An 18,991-nucleotide genomic window follows, 5' to 3' on the forward strand; every position below is an offset into this window, starting at 1 on the left:
GTTTCGAAGGCTTCTACTAATTGTCTTTTTAAACTCCTTCCAGTGGTGACGCCATCCCCGACGGGAAGCTGGGCAAGGAACTTGTGGCTGGCCACTAGTGACAGTATCTTCATGAACCATGGCCCTTCCTTGATGAAGGTGTTTTTCGTCACGAAAGGGTCTCTCTCTGCCAGGTATCTCCAGAGCAGCCCAAAAGGCTTATGCCCTTAGGTGTCTGCAGTGATGCACAGAAATCATGTGGCGGTATGAAGGAGGACACATTCCTGACTGCTGTAGTGGAATAGGTGTATTGAAGTCAAGGTGACTGGATATGTTCAGTTAGACTACAAGACAACACAGTCTTGGAGTCTGAGAATGTCTTCCTGGTTTGCAGCCTGTTATCCTTGCATTCTTCAGCTATAGGACAATCCAGGAGGTCGAGGTGAAGAGTGTTGGTCCTTGTTTGCTGGTAGCCCATAGCATGCCTTCTGACAACCTTCCTGGAATTCTTCCTATCCTCCTTCTCCCGCATATTGGATGAATGTGAGGACAAGGTGAAGGAGGAGAGAAGAGGTCCCTCTCTCTTAAGAAAACGAGGGAAGGAGTAAAGATCTTCTAGACCTGGCTCCACTTGGTGGTATGTGCAGACTTTCCTGAGTGGCTTGTGCTGTTGAATCAAGTGTGTTGCCAGCACCTCGTTGATATTTTGGTCTATCAGAGACTCAGTGCTTTTCTCAGGTGTATGCCTCATGACTCTCATGGCTTTGATGATGCTAGGGCTTGGTGTTGCTGTGAACATCTGTATGGATGTCGGTGGTGAGTAGGCCTGGCTGTCTTTGATCATGGGGCGCATCATAATTTGCTGGATGCTGGGCCTCCTGCTGGGGTTTATCATCAGCAATTCCACTATAACATTGAAAATATCGTTGGCAACATGAGGCGGAATGCTGAAATTGGCTGAACTGATTTGTCTCCTCACCTCTGCAAATGACTTGCCTAGGAAAGGCAAGTGCCCAGTCACCATGAAGAAGAGGAGGACACCTACACTCCATACGTCAAATGGGCGGCCCTCATATTCCTCAGCTTCAAAGAATTCTGGGCACAGACATGGCAGCGCGTACACAGAAATCAATCAGCTTCTGCCCAGGAAGTGTTTTAGCAGCGAGGCCAAAATCACAGAGCTTGGCATTCCCCCTTCCGTCTATCACAATGTTGTTGGCCTTTATGTCTCGGTGGACAATATTATTGTCATGGCAGAATTGTACTGCCTCTAATATCTGTCTAAACATTCTTCGGGCCTCCCACGATTTTAAATATCCACATTCCCGGATTCGGTCCAGTAGGTCTCCCTGAGAGGCATGCTCCATGACCAGGTGGGTGGCCTCTCTTGTCTGGACCATTTCGACCACCTTGATGATATGAGGATGGCCCAGGGATTTTAGAATCTCAACTTCCCTGCTCATCACTGAGGAGCACTTCTCGGTGTTCTTGAGAACTTTTATAGCTACACAGGTGAGGGTTGGGATGTGGTATGCCACTTTTACCACTGAAAATCGTCCCCTTCCCAGGGTTCTTATGATCTTATAGTCAGTGGTAAAGTTCTCGATAGAGTCCCGGCTCTCTGGGTCCTGCTCCATGATCAGGTCCTCCTTTATATGGCTAGAATGAAACTTGCAATGAGAAATAAAACAGACATTTAAAATCAGGCCCCAGAATATGTTGATATGCTCAAATTCCTACATTAAAGAGATGAGAAAAAAAGCTCAGAAAAACATCAGACAATCTAGCCATGTACTTTACATACTTGGGAAGGGAAGGACAAGGACCTACTGCAAAGGAGCAGATGCAAAATATGACATAGAGGTGGTTGTCAGGGACCAACTGCAAACTGAGAGAATCCTAGACACTAAAAGCCACTAAATTGGAAAAGCTCACCATTCTCTCTCCTGATCTCAGCATTCTCTTTGAGTAGAGGCATCTAGAATATCAGCTTCAAGAGAAGGTGTAAAGAGAACAGATCCCCGAAAATTCATACTATGCAGGATGGCGATCTGCGTCTGGAGTTCCCAAATTTGACTACTCAGGCAGAGGACCTGTAGGTGGTTCTCAGAACACAGGTGGCCCACAGCTGCCCTAACCCCAGCTCCAGGGGTTACTACACCTCTGGACTCTAAGCGCACCTGTACAGCACACTCACAGGTAGTATACACCACTTAAAATAGTGATACAAGTCTTTCTATATAATTTTATTAACATGAGCTGTCAGGTTAGCAACGGAATCACATTTCGGGGAAGTGGAACTATAGACAGGTATAGAGAGAATTTATTTTCTTGAACAACTGAGTTATGCTATGTGAATATGTTATTGTGTCAATCCTAGGGATGGTGTGAGAGACTCACAACCACCTGTAACTCCAGACCCAGAAAACCTGATTCCTTCTTCTGACCTCCACAGAATGCATCTGGGATATGGTATTCAAGGCATGTGTGGATGCAAAACTGTCATACATATGAAGTGAAAAAATAGAATACTCTAACATAGCAAACATAATTTAATAAAACGTGAAATAGAAGATAATAAAGAACATGGAACTGTAAATGCATAACAAGCCAGCAAATACAGAATCCAAAGTCAAAAAGAGCAAGTTGAAGTGTCCAAAGTTGGAGAAACTCACTATGTCAGGGTCCAACAGCTCCTGAATGTCCAAGTCTAATTTCTGTGTCTTCAAACTCTAATTTCTTTCTAGCCAAACAACAGCTTCTGTACCTGTAAGGACAGAATGCAGCCTCAATCAGAGCTGTAAGTAGACAGTGTCCATCCATTGTCACAGGGTTCCTTGGGAGGTCAGAGCAAAGAGCAGCTGACACTGTGGCTAGGCACGGCCCATTGCTTCTCCTCTGCTTTGTCTCCATGGACAGGAAGGCTCCTCTTGGTCATTGGAGCACTAGAGGGCAGGTTTGACTCAAGAGTCTGTCCCCAATGTTACCCAGTGACCCATTTCTTCCTCCTTGTTCCCCTGCCCAAGGACCATAATTAACCCCAAATTGCACCACCTAGTGGGAACAATGTTCAAACACTTAACACTCCATCTTTAACAAGGACACTTTTGTCATTAATAATCAAACAAGGAATCCTGAGAATGACAATGGACGCCAGAGCTTTGGCACTCCAGTTTTTTATGGATTCTGATATTCAATGACAAGTTGATGGACATTGTCTTGCTTTTCACATGGACCCCAGACTTCATAAGTTTGTAATAATTCATGTCCATATTCAATGTATTCTATTTACTTTTTAAACTCCGACAAGTGGTTGCTAAAGGATTGTAAGTCCTGACTACCTTGATTGTTGTGACAAAATGCTATTATTCATTGCACCCCTGGGCATGAGACTACCATTTTTGGGGCTGAGAGGAATATGACACCATTAATCCCATATTGCCCTCAGGCTTGAGACTTCTGACCAAAGCTCAAGATCTAGAAACAGTGAGCTGATATGTTCCAAATGACCAAGTAAACACCGGTAAGCCAGGAACCTATAAACAACTGATGTAGTAGATGGTGCCTTGTTCTGGAACTCTGGGTCCTTCTGCTCTCAAACACAATGCCTTGTGTTTGACCTTCAAAACAACAGAAATTGATTACTTGTGCATCAGGATGTTAGCAAGGCAAGGACAAGTACCCAACAAATTAATTATGTACCAAGGCTGCTTTCTAATTCTAACTGGCCCTGTGTATGTCTTCCCAGAGGGTCAAGAAAAAGTATGAGATCAGTCTATCTTTGGTGAAGGTGACATGTTGTGCCCTGTAGCAGTTTCCTGTGTATCCGCATCTTACTGCTGTTGAATTGGGGTTGAAGGTTGAAGTAGGAATTGGCACAAAACAGTCAGATAGGAAAAATCTAGACTTGGGTAAGCTACCTGGACCCAGAGTGATGAGAGTCCCTCAGGGTCCTCTGACAGACATAGGACAAAGTTAAAGTCAGGATAGTCTCATAAAGATGAGCCCATGTTAATTATAAAATTTGTGAAAGTGGAGGAGGAAGATCATCACTTCAAGTAATCTTTGGCTACTCGGAAATGATGATTCCAGCCTGTGCTCCAGGAACGTCTGTCTCATGGAACAAAAACACACATGCAAAATGAAAGAAAGAAGTGGCTGCTATGTATTTTTGCTTGATCTATGTTCCCAAAGCTCTAAAGAGTAACTTTAGACCCATTGGGCTTACACATGAGATTATGACATTAATGACAGAGGTGCAAGGGCTGTTGTGAGCCATTTGCATGTGTTTGAATGTATGCTGCTATCCCCTCTCACCACAACTCATCAGTTTTACACATTAAAGGAATCTGACAGGACTCACTAAGAACCAACTCCATGGCAGATGCCAAAGGAAATGGACTGCAGTTTAGCAGAGGTCAAGGAAGGACATTCCCTCTTGAAATGCTCATAGTCACCTAGAAGCACCACATGTGTACACATTGCACACAAAGCATTTCCTAGCAATGCTAACAAGCTAAACCTTCAAACAATGAAACGGAGGTACAGGTATGGTCCAGCCATGGGCTTCAAAGTCCTACTTGTTAGGTCTAATCAGATGTTTGATTTTTGAATGTCCTAGGGAATACAACCCTCCTTCCTCAGCAATGTCATGGAAAGCAAAAAGGATCCTGAAAGGCTCTTTGTTGCTTGACTATGAAGGTTCTGTTCTCCACTCCCATTCCACTAACAGATAAAAACTATAGCAATGGTGGAAGGAGTTTTATTCAGGCCTAGGTTTGGAAATTTGGAGAGACACATTGTCAATGTAAAATTCCCTCTCTTTCTCTAAATGTTGTTTGAGTGAGTCCAGTGGAATGCTGGGCAGACCATTCCAGCACTAGGCACTTTTGTTCCTGGACATGTACTTTTGTTTTCCAGCAAGACTCAAAGGCCCATGCTTGTTCCTTTGCTTCAAATTCATTATTGGCCCCACCTCCTGTGCCTGGTACCACACTAGCTTCCGAGTCACATTTGTTCTGCTGAAGGTAGAAGATAACAATTCAATGGAATGACAGCTGCCAACAGAATGACCCAGGTAAATGAAGGGTCATAGTATCATATGTCTCACTTTGGAAGGTTCTTCTTGGCAGTATAAACTGGATCTTCTTAGGCTTTAATCTATTCTGTCCTTGAATTCTATTCAGCTACCTACTTTCATAGTTATCGTCAAAAAATTAGGATCTAAGCATTGCCCTGTAGCTTGCATAGGGTCATGACTTTTGCACTGCAAGGAAGATCCCAAGTTAACCGGCTAGGGGGAGGCTTCCTGCTAAATCCCAGAGACCTGTTGGTGCCTTTCCTTAATAGACCACCCAATGTAGCCTATCAGTCCTCTGAATAGGAGAACTTGAAACAATTGGGCCAGTACTTGGAAAGAAAGGGAACAAACTAAAAGGGAAAAACTGAGGAACCTGAAAGGGACAAGCAGGGAAAGTGTGATCATGGGAATATGGTCCAAGTTCTTCATGTACATGTCTGGAAAAGCCACTAGGAGATTGTTCGTGCTATGTAGTTATCATAAACTATTGTTCAAAATTAGTTCATGGAATAAATACATGTAAAATATGACAGTGTAAAATCGAGTGATAAATCAAATCAACAAAGAAAAATTCTCCTATTCAATATTCAAACAAAAATATACAGGAAGAGAGACTTAGTTTAAATACAGAAAACAAACAAGTCTAAAGTGAGACATAGGAATATAGAGGAAAACTCACTGTATTCAGATTCAACAATTCATGAATATCCAAGTTCAGTTGCTAACTGAATAAATGCAATTGCTGTCCAACCAACCAACCAACCAACCAGCCAACCAACCAGCCAACCAAACCAACCAAACCAACCAACTAACCCAGCCACCAACCAACAGCTAATGCCCTGTACAGACAGGATGTGTTTTCAGTGACTAAGGAAGTAAATGACCTCACAATGGTTCCTTTTGAGGTCAGAGCTGAAATGGACCAATGAGGGCGCGGCACAATCCACTGGTTTTCTTTATTTTCTGTCCTCCAGACAGGAAAGGATTAAGGTCGGTGAGGCAGTAGAGACTTGAGGAAGATGGTTACACCCAGTTAGCAGTCCCTAGATCTCCTATGACCTACTTCTTTTTGCTAGGTTATGTTTTTCAGATTTTCTACAACCTCAGAAAACAGGGTCACATGCCAGAGACCAATGTTCAAGCACAGGATCCTCTCTTGATAGTAGATATCCAAACCCCAATAAAGCCTCTTTCTACTTTAAACATAATGAGTGGTATCATATGAATCATAATAAATGATTCACGACGGATATCCAACACTGGTTTATGGACAGTGTATTAGTTTGCTTTATTGTTTGTAATATTATACAGTTACATACATATATAGAGCCATGACCTTATACTCTATGTCCTCAATCAATTAAAAGGTTCCATGACCTTACCTAAACTCAATTCAGTTTTTCCCCAAATTACTCCAGCTTGCTTTCAATATGACACAAACTAAAGGGCACACGCTAACATTCATGTATTAGTCAATGGATAACCTGGTTCATTTTTCACTTAGACCCTAACATTCTGTAACAACTGTTGGTTTGTGGAAGCTATCCCATCTGCACAGGAGAAAAATGGATCTTTTTCTTGGACTGACATAAGAATAAAATGTTAACTTCTCACTGACCCTGGCATAATTTGACCAAACTGCAGTGTGACTACCACCCCTAGGGGTGAGACTTTCCCATGTTTTTCCCATAGAGTCTTCATCCAGTTTCTCACCAGACAGAAAGCTAGGATTGACAGTTTCTAAATGATAGAGAAAAGAATTGATCAATAGTCATCTTAGACTCCTCAACCCCGAAGGCAGAGGCACACATGGTTTGTTAAACAAAACAAGCTTTTCCTCGCCAAGATTTGATAAATAGAGCAAAAATTTTCAACCAAACACCAACCAAAACAGTGAAGACATAAATGAAGATTTAGTGTACATTTCCAGGCTAAAGCTACTCCTCAAGTCTTCCCTGGGCAGCTTTGGGCACTGGAGCTCCCTTGACCCCTTTTGTGATCTTAGCTCTGTATTGTGTTTTGAACGCTTCTGGATTTAAAATCCTGGTACAGTTTGTGTCTACCTCATTCCAAGTTCTTACTGGAAATGACAATGGAGATGTTAGTGTATTTGCTTCTATCAAACAAATGAGGACATTTTCCCTTGTCTTAACGCCTTTAATATTTCAACAAAATATATTATTTTAAAAAATGTTAATATTATCATCATTATTTAAATTACATGTACATGCCTGTGCTTGTAGTTGTATGCAGACATGACTAGAGTTGGTGGTGGAAGCCACAGGTTTTATGTGTTTGTACATCTGGAGTTAGAGTTGGTTGTGAGACACACAGCATGGGTCCTAGCCACTGAACTCAACTCCTGTGCAGAAGCAGTGCCTTCTGTTAACCTGAGCTGTGTTCCAGTCTTAATTTCAATCTTTTTGTGATTGCAGTCATGGTATTCATTATATATTCATGTTCCTCTTCTTGTCTACAGCATATTTCTTTTGGAGATTAATATTTTATGTTTAAAAGCTTAAATTTTATGAATAGGAGAAATAAATATTTTTGTGTTATTTTACAAATTTAATATTCATCTGAAAGTACATTATATTTTTGTAGGTCTTCAAAGAAAACTTCAAATGAAAAGGACAAAGTATGAAAAAATTTTATTTAATCATATTTAATAAGATAGAGTATAAAAGTTAAAGTAATACGGTGATTTTGAAATATAGTAGAAAACAAAAATTAAGAATCTTTTGTTATATTCAAATATTTCTTTTCAAAACATTTTCAAAATACACCAATATCCTGCTAAGACTGAACCCACAGTGAAGGTGATTGTTGGGGTGAGGCGGCCAAGGGGGGAGGATGGGGAGGGGAACAAACATAAAGAAGGGGAGGGGGAGGGTCAAGGGGGATGTTGGCCCAGAAACGGGGAAAGGGAATAACACTCGAAATGTAAATAAGAAATACTCAAGTTAATAAAAAAAAATTTTAAAAAAAGTCACCAATAGTAAAGGTGTCCTTCCTGTAAAAGTCAAGCTTTTCAGAAGCATCTGCATTGGTACTTATGTAAAACGTGGGTATTTGTCTCTTCTGTATACTTAGTGTATGCGGTACATAATGTAAAGACATCTGATATGACTGTAATGCATTTTATTGGTAAAAGAACAAGGAAATCATATGTTTGAGCTTACCAAACTCACATCATCATCTGAGGGAAACTCAGGGGATTGTGAGATGTTCAGTCATGACACTATTTTGCAACTTATTGAACAGCTCAGGAGGCCAACCTAAGGTAGGAGTTTTGCATGCAGCCTCTGTGTGTTATAGACGAGCATGAATTAGAGTATCACTCATGAAATATCAAAGAACAGAAAACTAGTGTCAGCAGGAGCTGCCAGCAAACCTGAGCTTCAGTGAGAGAGCATGACACTGTGGCTTTGGGGTTGTTGCATGAGACTCATGGGTTACAACAAAATGCCACAGGCCAGTCAGCCAGTACATTAAATTGTGTGCTGTGCCTCTGTTGCATCTTCTTGTGGCTGGAGGATTGCAGCAGCTCTCTGGAGTGAGTTTGGTAAAGGAGGCTGAATCCAGACATGGTGTCTTTGCCCTATGATGTGTTGAGGAGACACTCTGAGACCACACCTGGTGTTTTGTTGGCTCCTCTCTTTAACTTAGTTATGTTAACATTGTCTTCTATACTCTTCAAAAAATATTTTGTGTGTGTGTGTGTGTGTGTATGTGTGTGTGTGTGTCTGTGACTGTGTGTATGTGTGTGTGTGTGTGTGTGTGTCTGTGTCTGTGTCTGTGTCTGTGTACACCTGGTTCTGAGCATTTGTTCACATGCACAGTCCAGAGGAGGAGTTCGGGTGTCCTGCTCTGTCATTGTCCTGCTTAGTCCTTTGAGATAGTGTCTGAACTTGAAGCTAGGTTGGCTGCCAGCACCAATATTTTGTCTGCAGCTCTCAAGGCTTGGTTTAGAGGCACATATGTAGTCAGATGTGCTTTTTTTGGAGATTTAAACTCAGGTTTATGTTTGCCCAGCAAACACCCATATACACCGAGCTAGTTCTCTTAAGGCTGATTGTATATAACTGTTTTTTTGTAGTTTGCTTCTTTTTATTTTTTATTTCATTTTATTTTTCTTGGATAATTTTTCTTTATACTTCTTTTTTCTTTTCTTTTCAATTTTTTTAAATTGTACTTAGATTTAAAATGTTATTCTCTTTCCTGGGTTCATATCGATAAGCCCCCATCCAATTTGCCCTCCCCCTTCTTCTATAAGCTTGTTCCCCTCCCCAAACATCTACCTTTCCTGTCTCCCTGCCCTGAAAATCCACTACAGTGGGAGGTCCAGACATGGCAGGACAAAGGGTTTCTCCTCCCATTGGTACCCAACAAGGCCATGCTCGGCTACATATGCAGTTGGAGCCTTGGGTCTGTCCATGTGTACTCTGTGGGTAGTGGATTAGTCCCTAGGAGCTCTGGTTGATTGGAATTGTTGTTCTTTTGGGGTTTTTATTTTATGTTGAAACATCTTTTGGGTATATGGCCAGGAGAGGTAGAGCAAGATCCTCAGATTGTCCAATTTTCAATTTTCTGCAAAACCTCCCCAGGGATTTCCAGAGAGGTTGTACCAGTTTACAATCCCACTATCAATGGAGGAGTGTTCCTCTTTCTCCTCATCCTTGCCAGCATCTGCTGTCACCTGAGTTTTTTATCTTAGTCATTCTGACTGGTGTGAGGTGGAATCTCATGGTTGTTTCAATTTGCATTCCATGGATGACTACAGATATATGTTGAACATTTCTTTAGGTGCTTTTCCGACATGCAATATTCCTCAGCTGAGAATTCTTTGTTTAGCTCTATACCCCATTTTTTTCATGGGTTTTCTGACTCATTGGAGTCTAACTTCTTGAGTTCTTTGTATATTTGGGATATTAGTCCTCTATCAGATGTAGGATTGGTAACGATCTTTTCCCAATCTGTTGGTTGCCTTTTTGTCCTAATGATAAAGTCCTTTGCCTTACAGAAGCTTTGCACTTTTATGAGGTCCCATTTGTAGATTCTTGATCTTAGAGCATAAGCCATTGGTGTTCTAGTCAGGAAAATTTCTCCAGTGCCCCTGTGTTTCAGACTCTTCCCCACTTTTTTTCTATTGGTTTGAGTGTATCTGGTTTGATGAGGAGGTCCTTGATCCACTTGGACTTAAGCTTTGTACAGGGTGATAAGAATGAATCTATTTGCATTCTTCTACATACTGACATCAAGTTGAATTAGCACCATTTCTTGAAAATGCTATCTTTTTTCCATTGAATGGCTTTAGCTCCTTTGTCAAAGATCAAGTGACCATAGGTGTGTGGGTTCATTTTTGGGTTTTCAATTCTATTCCACTAATCTATCTGTCTGTCTCTGTACAACTAACATGCAGTTTTCATAACTACTGCTGTGTAATACTGCTGAAGTCAGGGATGGAGATTCCACCAGAAGGTCTTTTCTTTTATTGTTGAGAGTACTTTTAGCTACCTTCGTGGGGTTTTTTGTTTGTTTGTTTTGTTTTGTTTTTTGTTGTTGTTGTTGTTGCTGTTTTTGTTGTTGTTATTCCAAACAAATGCAAATTGCTCATATTGTCTCTATGAAGAATTCAGTTGGTATTTTGGAGAGTATATTGAATCTGTACATTGTGTTTGACAAAATGGCCATTTTTACTATATTAATTCTGCCAATCCATGAGCATGATAGGTCTTTCCATCTTCTGAGATCTTCTTCAATTTCTTTCTTCAGAGACTGGAAGTTCTTGTCATACAGATCTTTCACTGTCTTGGTTAAAGTCACACCATGGTATTATGTATTATTTGGGAGTAGTATGAAGGGTATCATTCCCTAATTTCTTTCTCAGCCTGTTTATCCTTTGAGTAGAGGATCGCTACTGATATCTTTGAGTTAATTTTATACCCAGCCACTTTGCGCATTATCAGGCTTAGTAGTTTTCTGGTGGAACTCTTGTCATCACTTAAGTATACTATGATATCATCTGCAAATAGTGATATTTTGATTCTTACTTTCCACTTTGTATCTCTTTGACCTTCTTTTGTTGTCTGATTATTCTGGCTTAGACTTTGAAAACTATATTTATTATTAAATAGCAAGAGAGTGGGTAGCTTTGTCTATTCCCTGATTTTAGTGGGACTGTTTAACATTTGTCTACATTTAGTTTGATGTTCTCTGTGGTTTCCTGTACATTTCTTTTACTGTGTTTAGGTTTGGGCCTTGAATTCCTGATCTTTCAGTACTTTTATTATGCAAGGGTGTTGAATTTTGTCAATTCCTTTCTCAGCATCTAATGAAATGATCATGTAGTGTTTATCTTTGAGTATTTTTATGAAGTGGATTTTGTCAATGGATTTCCATTTATTGAACCATCCCTCTATTCCTGGGATGAAGTCTACTTCCTCGTGATGGATGATCATTTTGATGTGTTCTTGGATCTGGTTGCTAGAGTTTTATTGAGTACTTTTGTGTTGATATTCATTAGGGAATTTGGTCTATAATTCTCTTTCATTGTTGGGTCTTTTGGTGGTATAAGTAATTGTGGCTTCATAGAAGATATTGGTGTGCTTTGTTTGTTTCTATTTTGTGGAATAGTTTGGAGAATATTGGTATGAGGTCTTCTATGAAGGTCTGATAGAATTCTGCATTAAACCCATCTTGTGGTGGGCTCTTTTTGATTCGCAGACAATTAATCACTGGTTGTACTTCTTTAGGAGTTATGGGGTAATTTAGATGGTTTATCTGTTCATGGTTTAATTTTGGTACCTAATATTTGTCTAGAAAACTGTCCATTTCCTCCAGATTTTTAAGTTTTTTTGAATATAGGCTTTTTTTAGTAGGACCTGATGATTTTTTTAATTTCCTCAGATTCTGTTGTTATGTCTCCCTTTTCATTTCTGATTTTGTTAATTTGGACACACTCTCTGTGCCCTCTGGTTAGTCTGTCTAAGGGATTATCTATCTTGTTGATTTTCTCAGAGAACCAGCTCTTGGTTTTGTTGATTCTTTGTATAGACCTTTTTCCTTTCTACTTGGTTGATTTCAGCCCTGAGTTTGATTATTTCCTACTCCTCTTGGGTGCATTTGCTTCATTTTGTTTTAGAGCTTTTATGTGTGCTGTCAAGGAACTGATGTATGCTCTCCCCTGTCTTTTTCTTTTTTGCAGTCACTCACAGTTTTGAGTTTTCTTCTTCACACAGCTTTTGTCGTGTCCCATAAGTTTGGATATGTTTTACCTTCATTTTCATTAAACTCTAAGAAGTCTTTTAATTTCTTCATTTTTTTCCTTGACTAAGTTATAAGTGAGTAGAGCGTTGTTCAACTTCCACGTATATGTGGGCATTCTTTCGTTATTGTTGTTATTGCAGATCAGCCTTAGTCTGTGGGAATTTGATGGAATGCATGGGACTATTTCTATCTTCCTGTATCTGTTCAGGCCTGTTCAGTGACTGATTATATGGTTAATTTTGGAAAAGGTTCCATGAGGTTCTGAGAAGAAGGTATAACCTTTTTTTTTAGGATGGAATGTTCTATAAATATCTGGTAAATACATTTGTTTCATAACTTCTGTTAGTTTCTCTACATCTCTGTTGGATTTCTGTTTCCATGATCGGTTATATGGTTCATTTTTGAGAAGATACCATGAGGTGCTGAGAAGTAGGTGTATCCTTTTGTTTTAGGATGAAATGGTTCTATTAATATCTGTTAAGTACATTTGGATCATAACTTCTGTTAATTTCTCTATGTCTCTGTTTAATTTCTATTTCCATGGTCTGTCCATTGATGAGAGAGCGGTGTTGAAACCTCCTACTATTATTGTGTGAGGTACAAGGTGTGATTTGACCTTTAGTAAGGTTTCTTTTATGAATGTATATGCCCTTGCATTTGGAGCATAGATATTTAGGATGGAGAGTTCATCTTGGTGGACTTTTCCTTTGATGAATATGACGTTTTCTTTCTTATCTTTTTTAATGACTTTTGGTTTATTCAACATTAGAATGGCTACTCTCACTGGCTTCCTTGGACCATTTGCTTGGAAAGTCGTTTTCCAGTCTTTTACTCTGGGGTAGGGTCAATATTTGTCTCTTAGATGTGTTTCCTATGGAGCAAAATGCTGGGTACTCTTTACGTATCCAATCTGTCAGTCTGTATCTTTTTATTGGAGAATTGAGTCCATTGTTGTTGAGAGATATTAAGGAATAGTGATTGTTGCTTTCTGTTATTTTTGTATTTAGAGGTGGTATTATGTTTGTGTGTTTCTCTTCTTTATTTTGGTTGCAAAGAGATTAACTTTCTTGCTTTTTCTTGGGTGTGGTTTCCCTCCTTGTGTTGGGCTTTTACACCTAATATCCTTTGTAGGGCTGTATTTGTAGAAAGAGATTTTGTAAATTTTGTTTTGTCATGGAATATCTTGGATTCTTCTTCTATGTTAATTGAGAGTTTTGCTGGATATAATAGCCTGGGCTCACAGTTGAGTTCTCCTAGGTTCTGTATGACATCTGTCCAGGAACTTCTGTCTTTCATAATCTCTGGTGAGTAGACCAGTGTAATTCTTACAGGTCTTCCTTCATATGTTACTTGACCTTTTCCCCTTACTTCTTTGAAATTTCTTCCATTGTTTTCTGCATTTGGTGTTTTGACTTTTATGTGACAGGAGAAATTTCTTTTCTGTTCCAGTCTATTTGGAGTTCTGTATGTTTCTTGTATGTTTATGTGCATCTCTTTCTTTAGGTTAGGGAAATTTTCTTCTATAATATGTTGAAGATATGTACTGGCCCTTTAAGTTGGGAGTCTTCCCTCTCTTCTATACCTATTTTCCTAAGATTTGATCTCTCATTCTTCCCTGGATTTCCTGTATGTTTTGGGCTGAGAACTTTCTGCTTTTTCCATTGTCTTTGATGGTTGTTCTGATGTTTTCTATGGTGTCTTCTGCCCCTGAGATTCTATCTTCTCTTTCTTGTATTCTGTTGGTGAATCTCACATCTACGACTCCTAATCTCTTCCCTAGATCTTCTCTCTCCAGGGTTGTCTCTCTTTGTGCTTTCTTTATTGTTTCTATTTACATTTTTCACTCATGGATGGTTTTGTTTAACTCCTTCTACTGCTTGGTTGTGTTTTCCTGTAATTCTTTAAGGGATTTTTGTGTTTCCTCTGTAAGGGCTTGTACTTGTTTACCTGTGTTGTCCTGTGTTTCCTTAAGGGAGTTATTTATGACCTTCTTTAAGTCCCTCATCGTCATTTTAAAATGGGGTTTTAAATCTAAATCTTGCCGTTCCGGTGTGTTTGGATATCCAATATTTCCTTTGATGGGAGAACTGGACTCTGATGATGCCAAGTAGTCTTAGATTCTGTTGTTTGTCTTCCTGTGCTTGCCTCTCAACATCAAGTTGTCTCTCGTGTTAGCTTGTCTTGCTGTTTCTGCCTGTGGCTTGATTCTCCTGTAGGCCTGTGTGTCAGCACTCCTGTGGACCTGTTTTCCTGTTTGCTTTCAGCCAGTTCCAAAAACAGAGTGTTCTGTTCTCAGGGTGGTAGTTGCTGCTGGCAGCTGGTTTTCAGCTCTCAGGGAGGGCAGGAACTAGAAGGGTCCTGTCCTTCACTGCTCCTAGGTCCCTGTGTTCAGAGGGCAAAGATGACACTAGGTGTTTTCCACTTGGGGCTGGAATGGTGTCAGAGAGTATTCTCCTCAATTTCTCCCATTAGAAACTTTGTAACTAATTGATAGATTGGACAATGATGTTTAAGGCTCTTTAAATATTTGAGTGTTCTTCCACTATGAATCATTTTGGAGGACAATTATATTTTATGACTATTAAATATGAATTATATTTTATGAATACTTACTTCTATCAAATTTATAAACTAGTATGAACAGAGTAATTTCAAAACTAATATTTTTATTAATGCTTTGGCAATTTTAGATTATATATGTTAATCACTCATTCTGTATGCCCCTGGTTCTTCTCAACCTCTGGGTCATGACCTCTTGACAGGGGTAACCAAAGACCATGGGAAAATACTTTTATTTCAATACATAAAATGCACAGAGCTCATTTTACATTACAATATATAAAATATCCAAATTATAATCATGAATTAGAAATAAAAGTAACTTTATGGTCAGCAGTTACCTCAATGGGAATAATTATATTAAAGTGTCACAATATTAGGAAGTTTAGAATTGAGACCCTTTCCATCCATAGACTTGTACCCCTTCCAGTTTTCAACTGTACCCAGAGCAGAGCCTAAGCTCTGGATCCCCACCCACTGAGTCCACACGTAGAAGCAGCTTGACCCCGAAGAAGTTCTAATGTATCCAGGATCACAGAATGACAGGATCACAGGCTAACAGGCTTGCAGTAGGGACAGGCTCCAGTAAGAGAGAGACAGTTGGACCAATTAAACCCAGAGATAACCAGATGGCAGCACTCAAGCACAAGAACATAAGCAACAGAAACTGGTAAGACTTGGCAACATCAGAACCCAGTTCTCCCATCACAGCAAGCCCTGCACACCCCACACACCTAAAGGATCCAGATCTACATGCTCATCCTTGTCTACTCCACACACCATTTGTGAGTTAACTGCATACTTTTCAACCCAATTGTTCACCCTTTTTACTCTTGAATAATATTGTAAGCATAGCTAAAGCGAAGAGCATTAACAATGTGATACTCCAAACAGTAATGACTTTGGAATACTTTCCTCCACTAAATAAACCTGTCAACTATTTTTAAACTCCATATCAATGAGATTTTCAGGTACGCATCCTAATTCTAGGATGGAATCTAATGTGTATGGCCTCAGGCCAACTCTGTAGAAGAGTAGTTTATTCCACTTGAAAGCTCGTGATCTGCATTTAGATAAATGACCATTCTGGTCTTCTGAACTCGTGCATGAGTGGTTCCTTAGTCCAGCCTCATTATGAACCATTTGTAAACCACAGTTCCCATGTTTCCCAATGCCCACAAAACATGTTTCTACATCTACAAAGCACATGGGCAGTTTCATAGCAGAAGTTCCTTTTTAATCACTTTCCTCACTGCTGAGATGACTGCTCACAAGTCAGTTTGATATAGAAAAATGATATTGGCTCAGCTTTCAGAGAACCTGTAGTCTATCATGACAGGAAAGACCTGAAGGGGGTCTTCTGTCTTTGCAGCAGCAACACAAAGCCTTGTCTAGCTACTGCTTCTTTTAATTGCAGGAGGTAGTTTATGAACACTCAGACTCTGCATCATGAGTTTGGGACATGAGGGTCATTCACAGAGGTCTGTAGTGAACGTCATGTGCTGAATAACTAGTGTTTTCAAGCAAGCAACGAAGAAAGAGAAATCGCATAATTCATAGTAATTACACACTTTTGAGATCAGGAAAAATTCTGGTTTTCTGTATTTAAAATGCATAGTTTACACTGGGGGATGGAACTCACTCCATGTGTGTATGCTTTCTATGTGTGAAAGTTTGAAACCCACTGAGACGAAAAACAAAATGCCTATTGGTTCAAATTACCTCTAACCTTTATGGAAAGGGCCACACAAAGAGTTATACAGTTTCGAATTTCTATTGTTCAAATTTGTCAGAATTCCTGTAATCATTCACATGTTGTTTTCAGAAACTAGTTTGGTATTTTCAAATGTAGCCAGTTATACACAATCATTCTAAAATGTATTTTTAGGCTTACACTTGAAAATTCAGAATTAAAAGTTGCAATAAAGGTCCAAGCAAAGTAAAATGGACAGCTTCCAAGAACCCCAGTAAGTACACATTTATGAAGTCCATTATTTATTAATTTCTGGAAGACTCAAAGAAATCTTTGTCCAGCAGCAGCATATATCCACAATTTAGGAATTATGAATATTCTCCCCATTCAAATATTTGATATATCCATAATGTTACTCTTTTTAGCTGTCTTCAGAGTCCATTTAATTCTCTGTCCATGTAGCAGTACACTACTAGTGGTTTCTGTACTAAGGATGTGATCTATTTAGTCATAGGTTCTTGGCTCTGACAATGGTTCCAGGTTTGGGTTTCACATAGAGAATGAGCCTTACATCCAAGTAGAAAATGGTTGAATATTTTCATGATATCCAAGAGTCTTATTAACCACCAGGAATGTCTTGGAATGCTAGTCATAGGTGCAGGCACAGGGTTCACATCGGCGTTACATTGGTGATTTCTTTTCTCCTGTAGCCAAATGCATTGCAGCTCCTAGCACTTGAAAGCTAGCTACTGGGGATGTTACTGATTTCCTCTCTCCCTGCCTATCTAATCAGGCTTCAAATGTTTTCGCCTGTGGAGAAGATGTGTGTGTGTGTGTGTGTGTGTGTGTGTGTGTGTGTGTGTGTGTGTGTGTGTGTGTGTGTGTTGGCTTGAAATGGAGGCACATTCACTTAATTAAGATCATAGGTGAAAATTGTAAGTTTGCTATCTTTTGAATATGACATGTCACCCACAAGATCATGTGTTAGAACTCTGGGTCTCTGGGTAGCGGCAATCTTTGTGGAGACTGTGGAGGCTTGGGAGACAGGGCCTTTCAAGAGACAGAGTTACTGCAGGAAGGAGAGAGAGACCTTGAAGATTAATTATCTTTACCCTGTGCCCCTGCCTACATGCAGGCACACATGTCATTTAGAAATTCAGAGGTACAGCTTTGAGGAGTCTTTTCATGAAGCTTCTGACATTTAAAACAGTCAGTATAGAATTAGTATTTTTAAAATGACTTTTGTTTATTTTAACGTGTATGCCAAGAACCTATGTGAAGGTCAGAGAACAACCTGTGAAATTAGCTCTTTCCTGTCACCATGTGGGATCTGGGAATTGAACTCAGTTTATCCTGCATGTTGGTAAGTACCTTCACTCACTGAACCATTTCTTTGTCGTAAGTTACTATTTCTTAAAATCTTTCTAGGGCAAACATATTGGCATGCATTTTTCAAAGTGTATCTTTACTAGTTTTAATGGGTGAAAACTGGCTAGGTAAACAAGCCAGTTTGATAATTCTGGAGAAGGATTGCAAGACTGAGAGATCTTCAGATCCCAGGTGTGGTGGGGCAACCCTGGGCAAGGATTTCCCTGGACTAGCACTTTGGAATCAACACGCAATTGGCTCTCTAGAATTGACAGTTGCTTGAATGTATCATGAAGGAATCTGGACCCAACTCCTCTGAAATCTTCCCAAACTGATATTTAAGCATTAACTGACCGTCTCGTTAATTACCCTGCTTGTTCCCAGTTCAGAGGCTTTGCCAGGAACAGGTAAAACAATGTCCATTATGTGTTTTCTGTCGAACAGTGTGTAAAAGAACTGTTTCTTTCCATGAGTACGACTAGGAGTGAATCGTGGATCAGAACAGATTTCTGGGCATATCCTGGTACCAAGGGCGTGGTTAACTTAGCTTTTTTTTTTTTTTTCTTGGTTGTTTTGAAGTTTCACTTTACATTGAGTGTTTTTTGATTGTTTGTTTGTTTGTTTTTTCTTTTTTTTTCCCGAGCTGAGGACTGAACCCAAGCGCTCTACCACTGAGCTAAATCCTCTAACCCTACATTGAGTTTTTGAACTGCAGTTAAGTAGCCACGAATAAGACTTTGTTGTTAATGTTATTTTTAAATGGCTGTGATAATTTCAAAACAGATATCTTAGGGTCCCCAGATAGAGTCACAAAGAGTATCCTCGTTTTGAACTTGCAGAGATAGTTATGTTTGGATGAGATGGGAGAACAAGGAATTCAAACAGGTAATGACTTGTTTGGTTTTGATTCTGGGTCACTCTAACAGTCACGTGAACGATGAGATGTGGACTGAAGTGAGTTTGTGTGGGGCACAATTCCCAACATGGAGCAGCTGGGTATGCTGCATGGTGAGATGTGGGAATCCTAGTGATTGCTAGGCAGA

At 39.7% G+C, this 18,991-nt stretch overlaps 1 protein-coding gene across 1 annotated transcript; it reads right to left on the reverse strand.

Moving 5' to 3' along the window:
• Positions 1-295: 295 nt before the first annotated feature.
• Positions 296-18,371, reverse strand: LOC116883200 (sperm motility kinase X-like). Its single transcript, XM_032884228.1, is given in 3 exon segments — positions 296-1,099; positions 1,101-1,715; positions 18,303-18,371. Coding segments are annotated over 3 exon segments (1,488 nt in total).
• Between the last annotated feature and the right edge of the window lie 620 nt (positions 18,372-18,991).

The sequence above is a fragment of the Rattus rattus genome, chromosome 14, assembly GCF_011064425.1.
Source record: "Rattus rattus isolate New Zealand chromosome 14, Rrattus_CSIRO_v1, whole genome shotgun sequence".
NCBI classification, from domain to species: domain Eukaryota; kingdom Metazoa; phylum Chordata; class Mammalia; order Rodentia; family Muridae; genus Rattus; species Rattus rattus.